The sequence below is a fragment of the Electrophorus electricus genome, chromosome 7 (assembly GCF_041902795.1).
Source record: "Electrophorus electricus isolate QZ-2024a chromosome 7, ASM4190279v1, whole genome shotgun sequence".
Lineage (NCBI taxonomy): Eukaryota > Metazoa > Chordata > Actinopteri > Gymnotiformes > Gymnotidae > Electrophorus > Electrophorus electricus.
This window is the reverse complement of record NC_137503.1, coordinates 15,282,956-15,310,000: the sequence shown is the minus strand read 5'-3', so window position 1 is coordinate 15,310,000 and position 27,045 is coordinate 15,282,956. Positions and strand designations below refer to the sequence as shown.

The 27,045-nt window shown below is 41.0% G+C and overlaps 1 protein-coding gene across 3 annotated transcripts in view; it reads left to right on the top strand.

Moving 5' to 3' along the window:
- The window catches only part of cntn3b (contactin 3b), a 48,607-nt gene extending 43,418 nt beyond the window's left edge, over positions 1-5,189 (top strand). For all 3 annotated transcript variants that reach the window (XM_081717805.1, XM_026999658.3, XM_081717806.1), the window contains 5 exons: positions 78-187; positions 2,672-2,858; positions 3,016-3,128; positions 3,600-3,765; positions 4,384-5,189. In XM_081717805.1, coding sequence (XP_081573931.1) covers positions 78-187; positions 2,672-2,858; positions 3,016-3,128; positions 3,600-3,765; positions 4,384-4,478 — 671 coding nt within the window. In that variant the 3' untranslated portion in view covers positions 4,479-5,189. The remainder of the gene's footprint in view (positions 1-77; positions 188-2,671; positions 2,859-3,015; positions 3,129-3,599; positions 3,766-4,383) is intronic.
- The last annotated feature ends 21,856 nt before the right edge of the window (positions 5,190-27,045 follow it).

The following is a 27,045-nucleotide window of genomic DNA, read 5'->3' as shown; positions in this document are numbered from 1 at the left end:
TATAGGGGCCTTATTAATCCAGTACTAGTGAATTTACCAAACTAGCATATAGCCTAACGCTTTCCATTCCTTCTCAGTGCCGAGTGTCGCTCCTGAGAGAGTTATGGCCAGGAGTCTGTCAGCCTTCGATGTTGAAGTGAACTGGGCAGCTGTTCGCTCTGGTCCCGAGAGAGTGCTTGGCTACGAGGTACGACACTGCCATTAAACTCTGCCCCCCAACCCCTGGTATGTTTGGTCCGAGCAGGTCGTCAACAGTGGCCGCCTCAGCCTGGCCTGACCTCGGCCCGAGTTGAGGAATTGGCCAGCACCATTTATCTTCGGCCACCAGTTTCTAAGTGTCGCTGAGCTGTTAGCAGAGAGATGAGAAATGCTGTAGGCTATGCTTTTAAGGGGGCAAAAGAGAGTGACTCTTTCTCGCCCAAACATTCTTTTCTTCACTGCAACCCCTCCACCCCCCACACCCCCCCCCCAAAAGAGAGACTGTCCATGTTGCCATGGCAACAGTTCTTTTGACTGAATTGAATAGAACTATCATTGAAGGTGCTTTGCGGTGACAAATTGAACATAGAACTTTGTTAGTCGGTGAGTACTGCAAGGTTAAAGACAGGGCAGACCTTGTGGTTTTAGCACATTATTCACTGTAAAGTAAACACAACGTAGCCATTTTAACATGTGAACAATTTAATGACATCATCTGCCAGTTTTCTTACATGGTAACCTGTTGAAAATGACCACCGATGTAATAACATAGCTCTACGTGGGGGAAAAAAACAAACAAACATGAACACAACCCTTCAAAATTAATATTCTGGTTTCACGATTTTCTAAATGGTATGGATGGAATTCTCTGGAAAATCAGTCTTAAAGTTTGGTTTTTTTTTTAAGTCTTTTAAGTTTTTTAGGTTGTAGGAAAAGTTCTCAGGCTTCAGGACACAAAAGACCCAAGACAGCCTAGAGCTGTACCTGTCCATTCCTCAAGAAGTAAGCTTTATTTAAAGAGCTTAACAGCCTAAATGACACATCCCTACAGACTCGGTCATCAACTCACTGTCTGAGGCAAAAGCACTTCTCCTCTGCCACTGCCTGCTGGACTTCTCAAAGCTAGGACACATTGGGCAAGATCGACTGAGGTGGAAGACCTATTCCGCAGGGAGTGCACAATTTCAGGACCGTCCTGAAGCTCTTGCCCATGCTCACCTAATTCCCAGGCCAAAACAAGGGCACGCCGGATGGGAAAATTATTGGGCTAATGAGCTATGAGCCGTCATCTCGACGCTTCCTACAAGCAGTGACGTTGCCCTTGCACCTGCAGGGCGAATGTTCCCCAGAACCATTCACGGCGAGAGCAGTCCTTCTGCACTCAGGAGTGGAGCAGAGTTTGCCTTCCTCCAATCAGTTTGCCTGTTTGAATCTTTAAAATGATTCAAATGAGACAGACTACGGTGACAGTATACATGTAAGGCAGTATACATGGGTATACGTAGTATACACTACGGTAAGGCAGTATACATGGGTCACAGGAGTTCAATAAACTTAATTTGTACAAAGTACAAATAAACTTAATTTGAGTGTTCAACTGTTAGCTGTTTTTGCTCAGATACAGCAGCTGTGACTGCCCATTGATATGAGATTTTGTTTCGCACAATAACTGTCACCCCGCCTATCCAACTTCAATTACCCTGTCTCACAGCTTTCTGCCTTCCACCAAGATATTTTTGTCATTTTATTAACAAGTAAACACCTAATCTACTGCTAAACCACACTTGGATTTATAATGCTTGTATTTGCCATCTCAGGAGAATGTCAAAAAACCTAATTCTATGCATAAGAAGACCAGCCTGGTTATGTGTGGAACAAGGGCAGACTTTGCATTCTGCAAAACATCTTGCTCATTTTTTTAACCTTTGCAACAATTTAAATGAGACTGTCTAAAGCTAAAAAAAACTTCAGTGAATTAAAAAAAGCTTGTTACTCATTTAGAAGCCCCTTGGGAAAATCTCATTATTGTCTAATTATTCATTGACTTAACCCCTCTGATACTTAATATCCACGTGCTGATATTATGTATGACCTGTATGTATGTGTTTTAATTATTGATTTTAATATCCTCTTAAAGTCATTTTTCACTTGGGCACAGCTGTGTTAAGTGAAATTTCATATGCTCAAGAAAATCAATCAGACACCATTTCAACAGGAATCCCCATTCCCAGCAGCTATTGATGTACAGTAATGTGTTTGCCTGGGTGCATGCAGTAAAAAGGTGTCTGACAATTCAACTGATTCTTGATTATGATAAGGCAACTTAATGCAATTAAAATGATGTCAGTTGAACTCAGAAGTCTGCCATTGATTCACTTCAGTGCAATACAACATGGACACCCCTTAGCACCCATTTGTACTAGAAACCGATGATAAAGCTTAACAGAACAACATTTTGACACTGTATTAATTACATTTCCTTTATAACCTTTTATTTCTTGAAACTCATTGTGCTGAGGTTCCGAAGCCATAAATTAAAAATAAATTTGTTTATGCTTACCATTTACTAATATTTCCAATACATTGTGTCCCGATACATTATCTTGCATCATACTGACAAAGAATGTGTGTCTCTGCAACTTGTAGTCCCTCACATATGTTTTATTCGCTTGCATCTTTTTGTTGTGTTCAGGTGGTGTACTGGGAAGATGACACCAAGCCAGACACCGTAGGCAAAGTGAGAGTCAGTGGAAACACCACTGCAGTCAACATCAGTGGGCTCCAGGGGAACACGCTGTACAGTCTGGCCGTGTGCACCTTCAACACTGCTGGGACTGGCCCACAGTCTATGCCTGTGAATGCAACAACCAAGAAACCACGTGAGTGTCCTCCGATGGTCAGCCAGGGTCCCTCCCCAAGCACACACAGTGCTAATTATTGTGGATTTCTGAAATAACAAATGTAATGTAAGCCTTTCTCATGCTTCCTGTCTTTCTCTCTGATGGTGTCTCTGTGCCTCTGTGGACTGCCTTTCAGCTCCAGGGCAGCCTCCCCAGAATGTGGAATGGAGTCTCATAGGCTCCCAGCTTACCCTGCAGTGGGATCCGGTCATTGCCCTGGACACAGAGTCTGAGGTCACTGGCTATGTAGTAGGTGGCATTACTGATATCATTGACACACCTGAATTATGTACAGATCATATTATATGACGCATAATAGTGTATAATGTGTATTGAAAGCTTTTGAAGAGTATTTTACCAAAAGGGTGTGGATACGTGTGTGTGTGTGTGTGTGTGTGTGTGTGTGTGTGTGTGTGTGTGTGTGTGTGTGTGTGTGTGTGTGTGTGTGTGTGTGTGTGTGTGTGTGTGTAAAACACCACGCTCCATTTTTATGCAATTAATCACAATTGCCCGCACGCCTCTCTCAGCGACATCCGTACAATTAGCATCTGCTACGGAGCTGACTCGCTCAGCAGTTAAATTAGACTCGTAAGACCTCGACACCAAAGCAGTATTAGTATTGGTGCTGGTCTCCATCCAGCAAATTAGCTCTTCCTTCATGGCGCATGTGCCCAGCCCAGCGCTATGCCCCCGACAGGCTCTGTGTGTGGTCGCCCACAGGTGGTGTACCGTCGCCACCGCCACAGCGGCACATACACCGTTCCTACTGACAAAACGACGGCCGAGCTGACCCTGTCTCCCGATGACAACTACGTCATCCAGATCAAGAGTGTCAGCGAAGGTGGACTGGGAGAAGGGAGCGAGCCCATCCACATTCACCAGCTCAGTAAGCACTGTCCCCCACCTAACACCCCCCACCCCCTCCGCCACCATTCATAGGCTTCTGATGGCGATTCAATCATCCAGCAAGTGCGTTTGTTTTGCCCGACCACGTCCCCCTCCATCCGTGTATAATAGACACCTCTCTCTCTCTCTCTCTCTCCCTCTCTCTCTCTCTCTCCCTCCTTCTCGCGCTGTGCCAGAGCGTCCGACCTTTTTAGAAATTCACGTTTTTACCGCTATCCATCTCTGTCAGGTCCTTATTATTCCTTGTTGACTGCCGAGCAAAGCGGCATATAAAGCAGCGGAACGGGCTCTTCTCACGTCCAGCAGCCAAAATTGAAACCCCCCACCCACCCTCACACACACAAACACTTTTCAGAGAGATCGGCTTTCTGGTGTGCCGTGAGCCTTATCGCCGCTGGGGCTCATCTAATGGCCTTTCCTGTTGAAATCTATTAATAATATAGATGCGGACAGCCCGGTAGCAGGGTATCATCTTGTTTTTGAAATGTGTTGTCAGAAAAGCAGGCGCTTAAGTGTCTGTGTTTTGCCGTGCCTCTTTTCCTCAGCACAGGGAGATGCAGATTTTTCATCGTGTCACTCTGCTTCTGTTTTTTCGTAGGCATGGGTGCACGAGGCTCTGAGGCGGTAAGACCACGCACCCTCTTCTTGCCTTCTCTTGTCATCGCAGCACTCGCTACTCTAAATGCCTCCTGAGGGCTCTCCGCTGTGAGCACACCCCCCAGCCCCTTCCCCTTCCAGCCCGGGACACGCCACTGCTGCCTGTCCCCCTCTCTCACATGCTCACATGCACACGTGCGCAGCAAACGACCGCACTCTTAATTTACCTGTATTCATCGCTACCCATCTCTGTCTGGCTTGATGGGATTGCCCCAGTGCGTGTGGCAGTGACTCTCTAGGATATTGGAGTGTCAAACAGATACATGAAAGGACTCATTGTGATGGAAACATGAAGGAACTGTGTGGAAGAGTGATTACTATGGCTGGAAAGATTACTGAATTGGTATGGATGATCATCAAGGAGATGACCTATTTCTGCTGTATGGAACTGTATCCACGAAAGGACTCTCTTCACTCTCGAGTTTTTCTTATTTGCTTCTTAAGAACTACACCTCCTTCTCTGGAGTCCATGTGTTGGCTTCCTTCCTGTTTTGTATCTAGTTCCTGACAATAGCCAATGCCTTAAATCCATTTATGTACCAAAGTGGACAACAACAATTGATGAAAATACAAGTGTTATTTTTTCTGGTCTTGAAATGACTCCACCTAGTTGCCAGGTTTTAGGGTCGCCTCTGGTTATTTTCTGTTACGAGTGCTTTCTTTATCTTATTCAGTCATGTTCTCCCCTGCAGTTCATTCTGAATATAGCTGTTTTTAAATTAGTCTGATATATATAATCTCAAGACAATGGAAAAAGTACTACTTTTTCCATTGTCTTGATATATATATATATATATATATATATATATATATATATATATATATATATATATATATATATATATATATATATATATATATGATTATTTATTTATTATTATTTATTTTTTTTATTTTATGTGACACCAGCCTGTGTGTGGAAAATCCCTGTAAACTCCACCCGACAGGAGTTTCAGCTCTCACATTTCTTAGTGTATATATCCAAGCCATGCGGCTGCAGCTCAGCAGTGTATTTCAAAGGAGCCTGTAGGTTGCATGGGTGAAAGAAGTCAGCAGTACATATTCTCCTTGGACCTGTATTGCATTCACTTCCATCAAAGTTGGGATTCGGCTAGAGGGCCGCAGCTCCTAGATCTATCCACGTGGGCAGATTTTACCGCTATCTTAGAACGCCACTGTTACCTTTTGCATCCCTCTTTTATCTAACTTCCCCCACGTACCCATTACTCCAGAGTGGGTCGCTATTAAGCCCCTAGCAGGGCTGCCAGATCCTGAACTGAAGAAACCATATCTGCGTCCCTTTGATGCGATGTAGTGTTTTGTTCTGTTCCTGTTAAATAATGGATGGGTTGTGCATTAGGCATTCGGCACAATTAAGGCTAGTGTTTTGACAACGTGTGCTTTGCTCATTAAGTGACGGAGCTGGCCCCACATGCAACTCCAAATTCTCCCCAGGGTTTAACTCACGCTGGCAGTACTGTGGGTTACTAGTGGGTTAACAACAGCGGCATGGAGGGCCGGGTTAGCAACAGAGGTGAACGTAGGGCTGCAGATTCAGTTCTACTGTACACATCAGCTTTGAATAAAACCAGTGCCTTGATGAGATCCGTGTTCCAGCCTAGCGAATTTACACCTCAAAGGGCAGAATCTGGTAAGCTGGCAAACAGGCTTTTGGAGTGGCAAATGCACTTCTGGGGTGGCAAACGTAGCTCTGAAATGGCAAGCGCGCTTCTGGAGCTGACTAAGTGGCAAGACACAAAGCAAGTCAGCGCAAATCGGCGTCGTGCTAAAAGTTTTATAGGTCTAAATGCATTAGCGATGAATCCAGGGGGGCGGAATCCTTATAAAGCCCACACCTTGATTTTTGCTACTCGTAATGGGTTCATCTGAGGTCAGAAGCTGGAATCTTGATCATTGAGACTCCTTATGCATGGTATTGTTTGAATAATACACTCAAAAAAGTGCATATGGTACCATAAGAGGAAATAATTCACATACCAATGTAGTAAAAATTCCACATTAGACTTTCATTGACCCTATTGATACAATGACCCTGTGTATCTAACTGTAATGTCAAAAGCAAGACACTTATTTCTGTTAACAATGGGTTTTAAAGAACATGTTCAGCCGATTTTTCATCTTATTTACATATATGCTCCAAGACTAGTCAGTAGAGCCTAATAATGACCTTGGTCCCCAGTCACATGTATTGTTTGGGTTTACAAGTTGGTGAATTCTTTTTTTCTAACTGGTAGACCTTTCCTGTAAGGTGACTGGCTATGAGGAACTGTGCCTTTGCCAGATAGGTTTGCGTTTGCACGTGAATACCCCACACCCACTTTCCCCCCCGAGACCCGCTCGAGCCAAGGTGACCTGGCTTCTCAGCTCGCCCAACCAGATCGGGCGCGCCGTAGTCCCCCGTGGCGCTTCGTCCGAAAAAGCTCCAATCACCCTGGTCTATCTGTTCCCTCCCGAGCTTTCGCAAGGGTCTGGGCCCGCTTGATTAGACCTGCGCTGGGCCAGTCGATGGAATATTGATTTTTCTGCTCCATTATTGAGGCCGTCACAATGTAGGCCCTTGATTGACCGATGCTGGCGTTCAAGCGGCGCCAAGGCCCGAGCGTGGAGGCGCTCTGAGATGTCCTTGCAGACCTCCTGCCCCAGTGAGCCATTTTAAGCAGTTAGGAGTAAACAGAGTACTGGTGGAAGAAAAGAAAGTGGCCCTTGAAATGGAATGGAAGGTGGTATGTTTCCCTTGAATCAAAATTTGTCTGAAAAGAACATGGGTGGACACACATGAATATTGTACTAATTGTCAGTAATACTAATACAATAATACTAGATCTCCTTTTTTAAAATTTATTTATTTACTAACTTACTTACTTACCCCCCCCCACCCCCACCCCCACCCCACACACACACACACACTTTTTATTATTAAAACAAAATATCGATTCACTATCATGGAATAACTTTGGATAACTGTCGTGGAATAACTTTTGCCAATAAATATGGTTTGTTTAAATTTATTTACATATTTAATGTATATCTGTTTTTAAAGTGGTATTTCACTTTAAAGTTTCAGTTGGAAATCCAGTAAGCACAGTACTATGATTTTTCTATTGAGACCTTCTGTTCTTTTCATCTAATGTATGATTGTGAATTGAATACCTTTTTCAATTACTGGTGTGGTCCCTATACTCATGTACTGGCCACATGTAAATTAACACCCTTCTAGTACAGTATCTGCATCTGGACATTTCACTGCAGGAAGCATATGCTTGTTTTTGATTATTTATTATTGAACCTGTGCAATCAAGCCTAAAGCACGCTTATTTTTAGTGTAAATGTTATATGAAAAATATATGTCCCTGAGTTACTTAGCAATGTTGGATGTTCTGTTTAAAGTTTTAGCAACCGGTGTTCCCTAAGCACAGGTGTATTTATCAGTAATCCTGACCAATAATTGATACCTTTTTCCAGATGTAAATAGTGACTATATATTTTTAAATTTGCCCAGTATAGATAATGTAATGTTTTTTACATGACTTGGTTGTGAGTTTTAATACTGATGTATTAATGCATAATCTCTGTGAGATGATTTGCCTATACCACTGACATTTTCAAATTGAAAAGTAACTGTTTGGTCTTGTATATTTAAACTGTGCATGTGGGGGAAAACTGTTTGGTGCATATGTGTTGAATTTTATAAACCTGTAACTTAATAAAAATATCAAAAGGCCGATGTATCTGAGTCATATTTCATTAAGCATTAGACTGAAAAAAGGAAGAAATGAAAGGCTGTAAAGATTGTCATTTGACATAATAACTTTGCAGGCAATCAGTGGAAATTGGTTCTAGTTCACAATTTCATCCCTTGACTCTTCAGTAGAAGAGATGGGATGCTAAAACAGCTAATTGGGTCAAAACCCATTTCCTATCTGTAATCTACTGTGAGCTTGTTAAGTTCAGTAAATACTTTGGAAGGCCCAGCTCCAAGATCAAGGGATTAACTCATGAATGATACTCGTAGTCTATTCCTTGAGATCTAAAAGGATTACTCTTTGTTGAGGCTGCTTGTAGAACAAAGTACTGCAGTGGAATGTAATCATTTATTTTTACTAAGAATGCCATGAACTTTTATCATGCTGATACCTCCTTAGATAAGAGATAATAACGTGCATTAATAGTATGGTGCTATTCATATTTGCAGTGTATATAATACTAATGTTAATGTTTTCTAAGCACAGAATTTTGTTGCAGAAAATGAAACTCAGTCCATTTTTACTGGTAAATTCTTTTATGCATGAGATGGGAGTTAAACAGAGTTCACACTAAAATGTGAGCATATTTTCTGAATGACATTTGGTAGGTTTTGCTTGACTAATTTAAAATCTGCTAGCTAACTAGTTTGTATAAAATCTTGAGCTCAACATCCTTCACAAATTATTAAATTCATATAGTTTCTTATTTCTGGATTAGGCAGGCAGTCATAATTGCTTCTTTCCATTAACCTTTTCTGCAATATTGCCCTGTAAACCTGATGCACTGTGATAGTATTTTTGTGGACACACGTACATGCATTTGTAATGGCCATTAAAAGCACAGCACTACAATTTTTAGGATATGCAAGCCTTCTGAAGGCCACATCTTACTGCCAAAGGAAATGAAATAAAGGCTCACTGGCCTTTAATTATCCCTGACCTGCTAGTTCAGTATCCTGTTTAAAGAAACAAAATTAACAAGGAAATTAGCATAGCTAACAATTTATACTTGTAAAAAAACAATTTATACTCAGCAGTATTACATCACTAATGTATTTAATTACTGATTTTGGCAGAAAAGATAATACAACATGGGGGAAAAAATTCATGACTAGGTGTAACCAAGTAATGGGCAACCAACAGAATCAACAGTCATTACATGCACACTGCTAATTGGTTGTAATTGACTCATTTAATGAAAGGGGCGTGTTCATATTAATACCAGTGTGGAGTTCAATTAGTGAGGTCATTCATTTTATGAAGAAACAGGTGTCAATTATGGCCCTTATTTAAAGAAGAAGGGCAGCAACTGCTGTACCTGCTGGTTGTAGCCCTTGCCCGGTGAGTAAAATGGGTCATTCCAGACATTGTACTGAAGGAGAAAGAACTTTGATCAAGAAGTTGATTGGAGAGGGGAAAACATAAAGAAGTGCAGAAAATAATTGGCTGCTCAGTTAAAATGATCTCAAATGCTTTAAAATGGCAAAACCCAAAACACGTGGTAGGAAAAGAAATACTACCATCCGCATAGATCATAGAATAACAAGAATGGCAAAAGAAGCATCCAATGATCAGCTCCAGGGAAATCAAAGAAGATCTTCAGTTACCTGTGAGTACTGCAACAATCAGAAGACGCCTATGTGAAGCCAAACTATTTGAAACCCTCGTAAAGTACCATTGCTGAAAAAAAGATGTGTTGAAAAGGTTACAGTTTGCCAAAGAACACATTGACTGGCCTTAAGAGAAGTGGCACAACGTTCTATGGACAGATGAGAGCAAGATTGTTCTTATTGGGTCTAAAGGCCACAGACAGTTTGTGAGACAACCCATAAACACTGAATTCAAGCCACGGTACACTGTGAAAACTGTAAAACATGGAGGTGCAAGCATAATGGTTTGAAGGATGTTTCTCATACTTTGGAGTCAGACCCATCATATCATATAACAGGTACCATGGACCAGTTTGAATATACCAAAATACTGGAAGAGGTCATTTTGCCTTATGCTGAATAAGAAATGCCCTTGAAATGGGTGTTTCAGCAGGACAATGACCCCAAACACACCACCAAGCGGGCAACATCCTGGTTCCGCACCAACAAGATTGATGTTATGAAGTGGCAAGACCAATCCCTGGATCTCAATCCGATTGAGAATTTGTGGAGTGACATCAAAAATGCTGTTTTTGATGCAAAACCCAAGAATGCAGAAGAACTGTGGAATGTAGTCCAGTCAGCTTGGCAGGAATATCTATTTGCAGGTGTCAGATGTTAGTTGACTCCATGCCACACAGCTGTAAAGCAGTCAGAAATAAAGGTTATACAACAAAATATTAGTTCAGTGATCAACAGAAAAGCTAAATCTTTAAACAACTTTCAGTTTATACTGTAAATATTCGAGTTTGTAAATGAAAATGAAGACACTGCTATATTTTTAACAGCCTATTATTCTTTTTTTCTTCATTTTCAGTTTAAAAATTGATATTTCATTCATGTTTTCATTTGGAATTGAGTATGCAGTGCTCCCAGTGCCCTTGTGTATATGGAAATAAGTGCTATGAGGATTGCGTTTTTTTCAGTTGTTTAAAACACACTGCTATTATTTTGTACATAACTATATCTACTCTAAATTACTGCGGAAAGTGATCAGTGTATACTTGCAAGGAAAGGTTCATAGGAATTCCTGTGATTCATTCTGATTCAATCCACCTCTCATGTCAATGATGTCAGGTCAGTGGTAAAGGGTAGGTCTGGGTCATGGTTATTGGCAAACTGAATATTCTGTAATTAAAAGTTCAGTGGAGCTGAGTGTTTTCCTAATTAAGTATAAATGCCAGATTTGTCAGTAAGAGGCCCCAGCTCTGCCTGAATGTCATCCAGAGATTTTTATTAGTAAACAACAAAACTGGAAGTTATTCTCTCCTTTTGAATCACTGAAACACAGTTATATACATATGCATAGAATTTGAAGCTGTGCAAACAGGAAGACGGAGGAAAGACGTTAAAAAATGTCAAATGGCAATGGCCTTGCATAGATCATACTGTTGTGGTTTTAGCACTAATATTAACGGACATATAGCAGTTTGTGCAAAAAGCAACTGACCGCCGTATATTTTCTGTATTGTGGCAGATTTTATCAAAGCTCGGCAGCTTTGAAGAATTTTTAGGAACTTTATGAAGAATTATAGCTGTATGTTAAATGTTTTGTTGTTGTTGTTGCTTGAAGTTTTCTTCAAAATCCAAGATATACTATATTCTCTGAGCTTAACCTCTGCTCTAAATCTCACGTTTTGTCACGCCTTCCTCTGGCAAAGGCTACACACACACTTGAGTTCTCCAGCTTTCTGAACACCAACCCACCTGGACCATATCCCATGCAACCATCACTGACTAAAAATGCATCTTAACTAGAGAATCTCTATGAGCCATTCTTTTTTCCCCCACAGGGATTTTTCCCAAGAATTAGCATTTGGATACGGTTGCTGTTCTTTTCCTGGCATCTGGACTGCATTTTTACCTGTTTTTTTTTGTCTTTTGGATCATTTCTGTTGTTAAACTCTGCATTTGTATACACCCTCCCAAGTATCGGAACTGTACTTTTTGCACTGCAGATTGTAACCTGACCCACATGACTTCCTATAAATGACCCACATCCATGCATTATCAATTCCACGACTGCATTACATTCTTACAAACGCAACTGTCACCCAGTCTCCCATGATGCCAAAAGGATGTATGTTAATCTTCATCTCTAGTGCGGATCTTTTTATATCATCTCATATTTTGCATTGGTAAACCTTCAATATGCATAACAGCGATCCTTTTGGACGCAAGTTGAGGCGCTGTCCCAGACTGTGTGTGATGGGACTGGCTGCTGGGGTAATTACGTTGTAGATTGCCTCCCACTACGCATTCTTACTCTCTCCCCTGTCAGTATGCTGGCATCATTAAATCAATGTAGCACAATGTTCACTCACGCCACACTCCCACAGACTCAGCTGGGAAATATCCCAACAGATATAAATGATATTTCTATACCGTTCTATATGTTAACGCATAGCTCACATGCAATATGAAATAAGAGGTGAATCAAAGCAGCCATCTCCGCATTCACAGATGAATGGGCCCAGAAACCTTTCTGGTTTGCAGGGTTTGGCACGTTTGCTTTAGGATGGAAGGCAGTTTCAAAGCAGAAGGTCAGAGTGGACAGACATTTCGGCATGCCAGCCTTAGTGCACTCTTCAGGTGAAGGGAGCAGAGGTGCACCAAAATATTGTACTTCGTGGGGAACAGCATGGTTTTTAACTTTCATCGGAGCCAATCGTAGCTCAGGTAGCAGAGAAAATAAGCACTCTGTGTCATTTAGAGCAAGGGCAAAAGTGGATTGCCTTGAATTTCCTGTCCTTAGGAATGACATGCTAATCCGTAACTCAATAAAATAGCCCAAGGACATTTCAGAGCCAAATAAGTGGCTTGGCACCAGGTATTTCACAACATCTTTCGTTGTCTTCCAGACATGGATTGGAATATCTTTATTCTGCACCTCATCAGGCTCCCTCATTTCTCAAGCACTCTGGCCAAGTTACCCAAGTGGGTGCATAGTGAAACAGTATGCAAGGTGAATTGTCAGAGTTTTAATGCCTTGGGTAATCTTTTGGCACAGAGCAGGCTTTTGTGTGTGTGTGTGTGTGTGTGTGTGTGTGTGTGTGTGTGTGTGTGTGTGTGTGTGTTTGTCCTTGGTGAAAAGTTAAGACCCTAGCTGTGATCCTGCCAGTGGTCTGAGGACTCTGGATTTTAGTATTCCAGGTAAGACCTGGCAAGCTTTGGGCGAGCTTGCCAACAATGTGCCTAAGGATTCAAAAAGTTCCAGGACTCTGCTGTTACATGGTGACCTCTGACTTTGAGTGGGCAGTGATATGTGTATGTTTTTAAAATGCACCTGTGTTTTGAGCATACACTTGGTGCCGCTGTATATTGCTTAGCCCATAAAATACCCTTAGATTTTTTTCCCATCTGCTCCAAAGTAGTCCTTTTAATTCAATTCACCTCAGTGGTCTACCTAAAAAAAATACCAATGAGACCCATTGTGATTATGTAGTTCAGACAAAGGATATAATATTAACGTGTACTCTGAGTCAGCAGTAATATGTGTCCATCCTCCATCCCTTTACAGTCATGTTTTTTTATATAATTTAAGGCCTGTGCTCCCCAAACAATGATTGTCTTGAGTAATTTGTGTTAAATAAGATGTAAAAGCCCAAACAACATTGGATTTGTGGAAAAGGGTCAGAGTGTACCAATATTTTTATGAGACTGTGACTTCAGACAAATGGCCACAGATACTGGATCGATAAAAAGGAAGCAACCTTCTGCTGGGCACGGACAGAAGTGTCAATAAGAAACAAATCGAATCTGCCCCATATATTCTGTCACACAGTGTACTGATCTCAGATTTTAGCGGAGTGGGATGCAAATTTTCCTTCTCTTCAGTAATGATGGTACTGGGACAGCAAGAGGGTTGGAGTCACCTATAGACAAATACAGTCCTGCTAACCTGTGAATAAAGTGAATAAAGCCTACTGAAGAATTGTTCTCCCTACAAGCTTTCATTTACAGTTATCAATTTTTAGCATTTTTACATGAGTTTCTCCTTTTGAGTCTTGGTTCCTCTCAAGGTTTCTTCCTCATAGTCTTAGTGAAGTTTTCCTTGCCACCTTTGGCTTGCTCACTGAGGACTTGATCACAGACATCTATGAAGCTGCTTTGTGTCAATGGCTGTTGTATATAGTACTATATTAATACATTTTAATTGAACTGATTTTAACATGTTCCTTAATAAAGAATTATTTAATTTCAATTAAGTGTTATATAAGGGGAAAATTATATTGTTACATGGCTTAATAATTTTAGCAAATCCAAATTATATATTCTCTACAAGTATAAAATATAAAGATTAAAATATGAAGCAAGATTTCAGTAGTGAAACTTTGCAGTGTTGAAGAAACAAGGGCATGGTGTCACTGATGCAAAGCACGCCAATGACGTAGAACCCCTGTTGTGTTTGTCCACAGTAGCACCTCTCAGTGAAGAATTTACTGCTTGCTAACCATAAGTGAGTGAATGAGGCACTATCCAGATCCATGAGGTGCCCTGCGTCATTAAAAAAAAAAACAAAAAAACAAAACACTGATAGTGTGTTTGGCATCTCCTGGCCTGTGTAGCTGAGAGTTTTAGGTAGATAATTCAAAATAAATTTGATATGAGAGACATTTGTAGAGTGCATTATAATGAGATGTATATAAAATAAATGTGCTTAAATATAATAAATATGTAAATCGCAGCCCATAGCTTTTTGCATTGCAATAGCAATACATAAGAGTGTTATGTCATTATCAAATAGAAATGCAGGGTACTTATGTGTTTGTTTCTCTGTAGCATTCTCTGCTTTTTTAGATCAATTATTTAACTGTTTTAAAGCTCTAAGATGCTACTGTTGGATCTTTTGTACAATTCCTCTTGTGGGCTGTGTTACTTGTGGGTTCATTATCTCTGAACACATTCAAAAGTTATGACAGCATCTCCTAAGCAACAATGAAATGTAAATGCAAAATGTGATTGGTAGGAGTTGAAACATTAACATCAAAGCACACTGTTTTGCTCAAACATACAAACAAAGCAAGTGACTTTCAAGACTGCTGCTGACAGATTAAAGATTTACAACCCTATTGTAGCATGCAGATAGGGGAAATTTAAAGACTAACAACAACAACAAAAAAGTCTATAAAAAGTTTGAAATCTAACTTTTATTCCTCCTAGTTCAGTTCTGAGGATGATAATGAAGGTGCCTGACATGGTGGTGGTGGTGGTTATGGTACTGGTGGTGGTACTGTTGGTGAGAGTAATAGGTATTTGCAGCAAACTCTAATGCATTTTAAAGCCAACCTAACCTGTCCAATTCTGGCCAAGATCAGTGCAAACTTTTTTTGGACCTTGTTAACTGGATCCATTTATTGGCACTGCTCCAGTAGAAGGGTATTCAATGATCTAATTTCTAAAGTGTGAGCAAACAGCAGCTGTCATCCTCCTAATAGAGACAGAAAGCTCAGAAAACGAGGCTGCCCTTCCACAGAAACTATTTTGAGGATTTTCAACAAGGGATGTGTTTTAATACTGGATGACATTTTGGCAAATCTCTTTGATTAATATTTTCTCACCCTCCCTTATTGTGTTAGCCCTTGTGGAACCTGATGGAAGGTAATTAAAGTGACGGAGAAACACACAGGTGCTCAAGGCCTTGATGGAGGTCAGGATTTAAGGTTTTATTGTCATTATTTTTGGATAAGATGAACTATGACGACAAAATGGAAATGGTGCATGAAATGTAGTGAGCAAAAGGTTCCAATAAAGTTTGTGGCTTCCTTGTTTATGATTTAATGTTATAACCTAGTTATCTGCTTCCTGAACTGGTGCTACCACATCAGTCAAGACAATGAAATTAGCCACCAGCTTACTCAGCACATCGTACTCCAGTCCTAAATTCCTACTTAGAAAAAAGAGGGTTCCTTAAGGATTATTTGGATAACAGTAGAACAATTTCTACCAAAGAAAAATGGTTCTACACCATTCCTCTGCACCAGGTATTTCACAGCATCTTGCACTGTCATCCAGACATGGGTTGGAATATCTTTATTCGGCACCTCACCAAGAGTCCTTTATATACCACGCAAAGGTTCTGGAGCATTCAAGGTAGCTAAAATCCTCTGCCTCCTTTACACCATTATCCTTAACATATAGCTTCTGAGGCCTGAAGCATAGTATAATAGGTAAGATGAGTCTTAAATTAGAGGTTTTACCAAATAATTCATGTATTGTGACAAAAAGTTCAGTGGCTCTCTAGAAGTGTTCTTTGGCAGAGGATAAAATTAAACTGCTCAAAAGTAAGTCTGAAAATTTTTTTTTTCCTCCTAAGCGATTTTATAATCTGCTACTATGTAGTAGATGGTCTGTGGCACCTACTTTTTGGTCTGGTCTTGAGGACATATTGTGTTTTGCTCTACTGCATTTTGTAACCAATTAATGTCTTTGAAATTCTCCACACAGTAACAGTTTCACCTTCAGCATGGATGCAGTGGAGGAGTCTGACCTCATAACCTTGATAATCCACCAAGCTCCCAAGATGGTGTCCGACAATTCCACAGACATCGAACACAAATATTGTCCCTTGGATTAACTTAGTAAGAAACTAAATCATATTGACAAGTTCACAAATGAAAACTAAAAATAAACTAAAGGGAGATTATTTTTAATAACATTAACTGGCTTTGTTGGAGTTAGGTTATGTTAACATTCAAGATGAGAATTTGCAAGTATGAGTCATTATTAAAATAGGCAGATAGCTGCAACTTGAAAATCAGTTAACATTGTGTCCCCGATTTTTCAGATATTGCAGTCAAGAATTTATAGGTTAAATTCTCTGCAGATAATTCTCCGAAGGGAAAACACTAGGATCATTTTATAAAAGATCTCACTAAAAGTCACATATACAAGAGATGTAAAAATGCTTCATGTTTAGAATTTATTGCTAGCTGTGGCTATAATTAACAGTGGAAAAGCACAAATACCATTTTCCCATCAACAAAGTGCCAGTTTTCATGCTGAAGTTGGTGCTATTTTTTAAGAAAACCTGCCTTTCCCCAGGTTTGAGAGCCCAGAGATTACATAACTGGATGATGACATTCCCTAACCTGAAAACAGAAGTCGGAAGTGATTGTATAATCCACACAGCAATATCGCAAGTAATACATTTGTTCCTTTCACAGACCACTGATGATTTATTGCTGCTGTTTATGCGATGGTTCTTGTACTTTTAGTTGTTAATAGTGGAAAAGCAGGTAAACTTTACATGGTGATACCAGGGTCCCTACAGAAGCTTGCATCAAAGGTTAATTTGTTTTAGACCAGCAATATTATGTAACCAGATTGGCACCAATTTTACTGGCCAAGAACTTTTTGTGTGGTAGAAAATTGGAAACATTTGAGATTTTGGCACCAGCACTGGCACCAAAGAAATTAATTAAAAGTGGATGATTCCTGTTACGTTATGGCCCCGCTCCCTCCTCAAACATCTTGTTTTGTGTGTGTTTGTGTGTGTGTGTTCGTGTGCGTTGCCACGCCCCCTTGTGTCGTCCACGTGTTCTGTGTTATGTGTAATCGTCTTTGGTATATATATGTCTCGTGTGTCGTAGTACATGTGTTGGTGTTTAAGGTGTGCAGAGCGAGTGTGATTTACTACATGTATCACTTATATGTAAAATAAACATGTGTCTGATCGTGCCTTTTCCCCGCATCCTGATTGCCTTGAAACGTCACAGAAACACCAACCGAAGAATTATACCTGGGAAAGGTAAGAAGAAGTGGAAGAGGGGGAGTAAACGCACTTCCTCGACCATGCACAGAAGCCTCCCATGTTCTTGGGTACCCTCCTGACTCCCACTATAGGGGAGCGTGGTCCTGGTATGGAAGTGGGGGAGCCACGGGACTACGTCTGACTACCATGACTGGTATAAAGATTTCCATGACTGGTATAAAGAGTCAGACACCGTGAACTTCTCCCCTACTGCTGAGAGACCATCACTCATCCTGGCCTTGCTCTATGGGTCCTACGGAGACCAGCATGACTGTGATGACTGTTACTCAGAGGTGGATTCTGCTGGGTTTTCCGGAAACCAGCTGAACTATGAGGACTGGTACTTGGAGGTGGAATCTACTGGGTCCTGCATGGACCTTACAGAGGACTAAGCGGAGTATGGCAAGAGTGGGGAGTGTAGTGACATTGCTTTGGAGTCAAACATGGGTTCCAATCGAGAGGGTGACCCATCGATGGAGGTGCAGGAGGTACCTCAGGAGGATCCTTCCTCTCAAAACAACACCATAGGCTCTGAGGAGGATGAAACCCCAGCACCCAGGGCCCCACCTAAGGCTCCACCCAGGGCAAGCCGCTCTGCAAGCAAGCAGCCGCAGGTGACTGGCAAAGAGGCAGTGTCGTTGGCAAAGGAGGAAACTCCTTCCTGTAAAATGAGGAGCACCAAAGTGCATGCGCCTACGCCTAAGCCTCGGGGAGGTAAAAAGGCAGCGGCACCAGGGCCTGCTCCGAAACCAGGCAACACAACTGGTACAATGCCTTATGTGCATGCGCCAGGGTCCACACAGCCTCCGACAACCGAGCAGGAGAGAGGCACTCCCCCCAGGCTGGTTGGCCTCTGGCCCAGCTGACATTTAGGGGACAATCGGGGTTCCCTCACTCTTCCCTGGACTGTTTAATTTGTGTGGTGTAGTGCCTGTCCCTATCACCATATCTGTCCCCGTTACCTTAAATGTGCCAATCACTTTGTTCCCTTCTGTGTCTGTCAGTCCCCGTTAGTGTGTATGTTCCTGTATCTGTCCTTATCCTAGTCCCAGTATTCCCCCCGTGTTCCTGCTCACGCTGGCCTGTGGCGGACTGCCCGGTCCCCTGGCCTTGCCATTTGGCATTGGTTTCAGGTCCGCAGCACGTTAGGCTGGTGCGCCTTGAGGGGGCGGCTCTGTCATGTTATGGCCCCACTCCCTCCTCAAACATCTTGGTGTATGTGTGTGTTCGTCTGCGTTGCCACGCCCCCTCATGTCATCCACCTGTTCTGTGTTATGTGTAATTGTCTTGGCTGTATATATGTCTTGTGTGTCGCAGTACGTGTGTTGGTGTTTAAGGTGTGCAGAGCGTGTGTGATTTACTACATGTATCACTTATATAAAATAAACATGTGTCTGATCGTGCCTCTTCCCCACATCCTGATAGCCTCAAAACATCACAATTCCTTGCAGCAGATTAGCTTGAAAAGTAGTATGCTTCATTCAGAAATACCCCAGGATCCAAAATGTTACTTTGTTCACATGATCCAGAAAAACTAGGCTTGCCTAGTTGTTGCAATAGTCCCCCCTTGTCATGTGATTCTTCTATTTTTCTCCTGTCTTTTCTTCCATGTGCTCTTTGTTTTCATTTTCCTAGCTCTGTTTCCCATTGTCAATTCCATTGCCTCCACCTGTTTCTAATCATCTTTCATTCTTTCCACCTATATGTCATTGTGTACCTTGTTTGTGTTGGTATATATTTTCCTTTTCCTTCTGTCCTTTCTCGATAAATATCTCAGTTGTTGTCCTTCTGTATTTAGATTCCACAGTGTGGCTTTATATGCTTTATGGCTTACTTTTGTTTTAGTTTGTTCTGTTGTTAATAAAACAAAGTTAGAACATGCATCCTGTCTCAACGCCTCTGCTTGTCTCGCTGTGTCACGAAATCACTGACCAAAAAAGAGGATCCTGTTAGCTGAGATACAAAAGCTTCTGCTTGAAGCCCATTTGTTGTCTGCATGGAAGAGATGTGCACCAGGAGTAAAAAGCAGTCTGTTCATTGGTTTGCTGACTGGCTAGATCAGCAAATTGTCTATGCTGATGGGCACAGACACCTCCAAATGGGGAAAGCACAAATTTGCATGTATCATTTGCATGGATATGGATGCCCTGGTAGATATACTGTATGTGTGGTGAACCTTCTCCAGACAGCCTCCTCCAAGAGCTTGATTGCCCTTTTCCCCACCGCTCAATACTACCCAACACCTGCATGCATTCCCAACCGACCTCCCGTGGCCTCTTTCCCGATGGTCTATTAAGGGCCTGTGTGCCCTCTGTCCCAGCACCCTTGCTAGGATAAAAAAAAAGAACTAAGACTCTCCCAGTTCGCAATGGCGCCAATGTCAGAAAGGGATAGAGCAGCTCGATCTTGCCCCAGGACCTAAGCCCTCCACTGCCCCTGCTCTAAAGGCGTTGGGTGCCCTGATTCCTGAAATGGGGGAGTCACCTGAAGTTGGATGGAAACAAGAGGCTCCTGAGTCAGGGCTTCCTGGGACTGACCAGTCCTTGCCTCACCACCACCTGGGCAAGATGGTTGGCCTGCGTGGGACCCCAGGAGCCTGTCTGTCTTGTCTCTAGAGGCTGGTTTTCTCACAGGCACTCCCGCTGCACTCTACTAACTAGAGAGCTCTAGCTGCCTACTCTGCACCGCACCAACCCAAGGAACCTGCCTCTGTGGTGCCCTGCCAACCTGAGGGCACCACTAATGCTACATCCTGCCAAGGTGCCATGTCAAAGAGACCCCCTCAAACGAGGTTTCACCTTGGCTGATCGCCACCATGCTGTGCTCTTAGAATGATTCAGCCTGATCCTGACTCACTGGCTTTCAAAGCTCCAATGGCTGCCATGTCAGCCTCCTCGCCCCATGTTGCCATCCTACTGACCTTTTGTCCTTCCTTTTCCCCATCTCTGTCATCATGTCAGTTTCTATCACCATTTCTATCTTTGTCCCTGTCACTCCCTTTTCCCTTTTACTCCATTTAAATTCTTGTTTCTATTCTTGTCCCTGTTGCTGTTGTGGTTTTTGTCCCTTTGGTCCAGTCCCTAGTCCATCCTCTTGTCTAGTCTGTTTCCCAGTCTTCTTGTCCAGTCTCCTGTCCCCACCCTTGCCCTCTTTCCAGTTCAAAATTCTGTCCCTGACATTTGATCCCAGCCTCGGGATCCCCCTCCTTCCTCTCACATGGGAAGTTATGAGTTGGGGGGGGGGGGGGGGGTGCTTCTGTAATGGTCCCCCTATTGTGACATGATAACTCTTTTTTCCTCCTGACTTATCTTCCATGTTCTCTTTGTTTTTATCTTCCTAGCTATGCCCCTTTTTTTCAAGTCCATTTTCCTTTCTGATTCCTCCTCCAGTTTTATGTTGTCTTTTACTTCTCCCACCATATTTCATTTTGTCCCTCATTTGTGTTGGTATACAGTCCCTTTTTTTCCTTCTGCTATTTGTCAGTGATTGTCTCAACACTGCCTGTTGCCCTTCCTTGTTTGGATTCCAGAGTGTGGCTTTATATGCTTCATATTTTACTTTTGTTTTTGTTTTGTTGTTATTGAAGCAAGACTAGTGCCTGCATCCTGTCTCAGTGTCTCTACTTCCTCGCTGCATCACAGTTTTCTTTTAAGTATTAATGGTAATGGTATACTAGTGAGTACATTTAAAACAGTGTGTTCAGCATTCAAGTATTTTACCCAACCCTACGGTTCACTAGAGTCCTGCTGTGGTTTAATCTTTACATGGCCAACCAGGACTCAAGGTAGCATTTGTCACCTCACTCCATACTGGTAGTTCATTAGAGTCTTCTAGCACAATTTTGGAGCAGTAAAGTGAAAGAAGTCCCATTCACTGGAATGCTTTATCCCACTTCTCAGGGATAAATTTGAACTTCAGGAACATATGAGGAGGGCAGTTCAATGTCCGCTTCCATCTGAGACTTCTCACTGGGTTTGTGAGAGGGTGTCTATTGGGATGACAGTTAAGATGAACCTGTGCCTGGATCAGTTCACAACCCTGCCCATCCAGCATATCTGACTATTCTTTCTAATCTCCATATGAAGATTAACAGAGAAAATGTCACTGCAACCTTTACTGTAAAGGTTTTACTTTTGCAAACAAGTACAGAAGCAATGTACACACAAAAAGCCTCTAGTGCTGAATTGACCTGCACAGGCTATAAGTAAACATAAATAAACACTGTGCACAAGTACTGTGTGAAACATTAAATGTTCATTTTATTTTTGGCCATTTTCTTAATTAGAGGGTTTTCTTAATGGTTGTATTAATGCAATACATTCTGCAGTGCCGAAAATAAACAGGATATAAATGTATAATCTTTATGTATATTTTGCAGCAGCTGTAGATATGCTTTTAGCTAAAATGAGTTTGTAAATATCGCTGCCATAACTGTCTAACATCAGCACTTCTTAAAATATCTTTTTTTTTAAATACACATCACAATTTAATTATTTATTTATTAGATGCTATGCAACCTTGTTTTAAGGGTGTATATTCTAAAAATGTGCCTTTTTTTGTAGTGTGAATAAGGAAAATATAGCTTTTAGAAAACATTGATGTAAGGTTGTCATGTGACCGCCACAAAAATGGCATAACCTATTGTCAGGCTGTTTATAGCTGTTTACCTGCTCAACATTGAAATCTGTCAAGACAAAGAAACAGTCTGTTATTTTCCTCATGATTCCTCCACATGTTAGCTGCTACGTTTCATGTAACTTCACCATGTAAACAAAGCACCATGGCAGAATGACACAGGAGCCACAGGTCTGACATTCACGCATTCTCACCATTCACTTTTTCCACTGTTGTTTGTTTTATTATAGACCAGAAATTTCTGGAAAACATAAAATGACTTAAAATGCTAGTGTAGCCAAAGCACAAAAACTACTGCAAATCTATTTTACCATAATGAAAAGTTTAAGCTGGGTTTCTCTGCAGAGATATTTAGACTCTTTCTATTGAAAGTGGAAAATCATCTGTGAATTTTCTGTGTTTATGTTATTTTCTATTATGTGTCTATGAAATGACAACAAAGCATGGACTTTGTGAATTTGTGAAACTAGAATGAGAATGTTATTACTTTTAGTGATGCTGCATTACTTTCCAGGAGTTTAGACCTCACTTCATTGCTAAACAAGTGGAACATGCCATCCTCTTCATTGCTACTATTCTTCTATGAGCATGATAGCATAAATGTCTTTAGCAACTATGGATTCTTTATCTGAATGTTGTCATATTTATTCAGTTTATTTCCATTAGATTCTGGAATCTTTAACCTGTTCCTGCTTTGTAATTACACAACCCATCGAGGCAAAATATTACTCAAATTCCTTCTCGCAAAGCCTGCTTTCTTGGTAATGAATCCTCGTAGAATGCTAATACATGCCCAAAAAGTAAACATTCTATTTATTTATTTAGCTTTTTGCCCAAAATACTAGAGACTTGGCTCTGTTTCCAGCTCAGTGGAGTCTATTAAACAGAAGAGCCAAAGTGGATTAGGCACCAGAGTAGTTTGCTGAAAAAGGTTTTGACTGTTGAATTTTTTTAGTGTTAGTTTCAGTATTAATGAAAAGCTTTCCTTGATTTTGTGAACATCTTGAATCTTGGACCACCATGGTAATGTTCAGGGTGCATCCAGCAAAAGCACATCTCGTCCTGTTATATGCCAATGACTGATAAAATGTTAACACACATGTAATTGCCCATACATACAACTTTGAAATTAGAGATGCATTTCGGTATGCAACTGATAGCGTAACAGAAGCAGGTATGCCTTTCCGTACTGCAAATCCCCAACTGTAAAGCTGCAAGCTACATTCATAATATATGAATTAAATACCAGTGTTTGTCAGTGATGTTGATGCTAATTGAGCAATATCGTCTGGGAATTATATAGGGCCATTCTCTCTCATATGTGGTCATGTTCCCAGGCATAATTAAACTGGTGGAACTGTGAAATGAAAAGTAGGAGAGGTGCTTTAAGAGCTTGAATGAACAAGAATGGTACAGACACAGAGCCAAAGAGTGTGACATATGTTAATATGTTCTTTGGCTACACTGTAATGCTGCCTTACACACATTCATAAGATCTGTGATGAATTATACGTGTGCATTTGCAACAAACCAAAGGAACAAATCATTTAGCATTCGACTGGTGGCTGCTGAGTTACAGCAGAATAGTCAACTGCAGAATTTCAAGCACACAGCAAAAAAAAAGAGGCAGGGTTTTATGGGAATGATCCTTAAAGGTTGAGTTCAGAATGCCATCCAGGCATAAAGACACGTTTATTAGGCTCAGATACAGGACATCTTCAAAATGCAAAAGTCTTAAAATCCTCCCTGACATGGCATAAAGGCAGAACCTGTTTTTATGATTAGGAAAAGATCATTGTGCATGCAAAATCCTTACACTGTGAGTATTAATAAAAAACAGATTCCCCATTGCGCAAATGATGGGTATACTGTCCACCCTGTTTGTGGTTTTATTAGTGTTTCCATTTTACCAGCGATGTTGTATTTGTATGGATGTGTCCTAGGCCACAGTTTAGAGGCTCATACAGATCTGCTTTTCTCAGTCTACCCAGGACCTCAGGAGAAGAACTAAGACCTAACCTAAACCAGGTTTGGAAAGAAGAATGGCAGCATTTAATTTTTATCTAAAATATAATACCTGATTGTTTTGTTTATTACAATTACAGAAATTATATAATCATATATTGCAATTTCACTACAAATTACAGGTAAAATGCAGCATCTGCTTTTAATAAGGTCTCTCTGTCAAAATTCCTAAACAATATCTGTCAACATGTTTCGAGAAGCCAGTGCACCCGGTGAACTTCTTAAGTGGCACTGTTGCCCTGGATGCAGGGCGACACTGCGGGACTGAGTAGTGACCATAATCCAAGCGCGACTTTTCAGTACAGCCTAATTAATCTACTCCAGGCTTCTGCGTATGCTGATGCTGTTAACGAGGAAAGCGCACGGCCGTTCGCATTCACTTCACACGACACCCCCGCCTCACCCTCACCCATTCTGCATGGCTCGCAGGAGCGTTACTTTGGCAAGTAGTGAGAGCATAATTGCAGAAAATCTAGGTGGCTACACATGGCAAGGTCTTCAAGAAAATGTGTCTTTTATAGCAGAAGACAGCTACACTCTGCGTAAAGGGAAGCAGGTAACATGACATGACGTCACAGTGGACAGGGTCCAACTCACCTTTTAATGTCTTGAAGTCTCATCTCATTGTGTATTTGGTGGGAATAAAATAATTGAGTGCTAATTACAGTGCCAGATTTAGTGTCAGAATCATCTTTGTGAGAATGTCATGGTCTGAAATGTTCTTCTTTATCTCAGTGTCGTCCAGAAGGATCGTACATGCAGTGCAAAATCCCCTGCCCTCTTACTCTGTTCATTTGTGTCCAACTGGACGTGTTAATTTAACGCTGAAGGTTTCACTGTGCTGTATGATGTGGACAAGCTACCACTTATGACCAAGCAAAGGTCTGGTCTGTAAATGTAGAGGCTAGTTTAAAGCATAGGAATAATTTTCAGTTTTGCCGGTGGGAACACGCAGACAAAAGCTCTTCATCTCATGCACTGTAAGCAACACTGGGCCACGTGCTTGTGGACATGGAACCTGGAAATATAAATTAAGCGAAGTTTGACATTTGGCAGTCCTTTTTTCTCGTTACCGGCAGCGATGGCTGACCAACCACCATTTTCTCATTGTGATAAAAGCATGAATGTTCTAGAACAGAGCGGCAACAAGCAGGGGCAAATTACAAAGCCCCCTGGACAAAAGCGTCTTTGGAGAGCACCCCATACACACACACACACACACACACACACACACACACACACACACACACACACACACACACACACACACACACACGCAAGGACACCCTATGCACAGAGCCGAAAAGCAGCCCCAAACAAGGCTAATATCCTGATCACACCCTGTCCACAATATCCTTTTGGAATATCAACAACAGTATTCTACGAAGATAGAAAAAAAAATTGTGATGCAATAATTTCATCATTAAACATCTCGATTTAATGTACTATTTACTATATATCTGCCCTGTCTAGACATTTTTCTAATATTTAACATCAAGGCAGAATAAGAACAAAATAAACTATATTTTTTCTGCTTTACAGAGGCTTTACAAAGGCTCCACAATTGCTGAGCCATATACAGTATAGAGGTAAACTGAGCATGAGAAGATGGTGAATTTGTGAAAATCTGTATTCAGAACACAGGACTGGAGGATCCCAAGATATGTGCTCCTTAGTAACTGCCACTATTTAATATGCCTATAAGTATGTTTTCATGGTATAAAATAACATGTTTATTACAAGTACAACTATTCAAGACAGTCAGCCATAATAGCCTATATAAAGATACTATTAGATATTTATTTGAATCTTGCCTTCAATAGGTCATGTCCCAAAAGCTCTACATATGTACATTGAAAAAAGCCTACAGAGGCATAAACTGCACATAAATAATTTCAATCATTTGAATGGTCTCTTGAAAAAGAATCTACTAACATAAATCAATAAAGCAATCACTGCATACCTGCTGATGTACCTTTGATGCATGAGAGCTCAACTTTAAGTCCCTAATCTATGAATACAACCCCCTTATTTTCTAATCTAACACATAGATTAGAAGATATCAGTTTTATTAGATCCATGTTGAGAAGTGCCACCCTGGGGTTCTGAGGACAAGAGCCCACCTTGTTCTGGCAATGACACAGTTTATTTATTTATTTTTTATTGCAGTGGAGAAATCAAGTAAAATGTGATATTTAAAATGTGATATAAATGAAATATTCATATGAAACTTCATTGTGTCCTACACCCCTGCCTTCTCAAGTGGAATAAAAATGGTGCTTGACTTGCAATTGTTTCACTGACTGTGCTGAAAAAAAAGTGAATACATAATTGGACAACATCAGGTGTTGGCAGACAGATTAAACAGAGACTAACACTGATCTCCAGTGTCGCGAACATCCTAAGGTCAAACTAGAGGAGACCTCAGAGCACACATCAGGAGAAAGTGTGAGGACACCACTGTGGGAGCAAATGTGAGCATGACCAATTCCGACTGTAAAGTCTTAATCAGTATTGTTTTTTTATTTTTACATTTTTAAATTTATTTTATTATTAAATGAATACATTTTTTTAATTTTTACTTATTCATTTAATATGTATTTATGCCTATTTGTTTAATAGAGGGCCTAAAAGCTGTGTATGATCTGACACTGTTGTTTATACTTGAGGAATAATTCTGTGACTATGACAGTCCAGACCATTTTGAAATCGGGTCTTTAGTGTATAAGAGCATACAGATTATATTAAATGTGGATTATATGGCTCTCACATCTCAA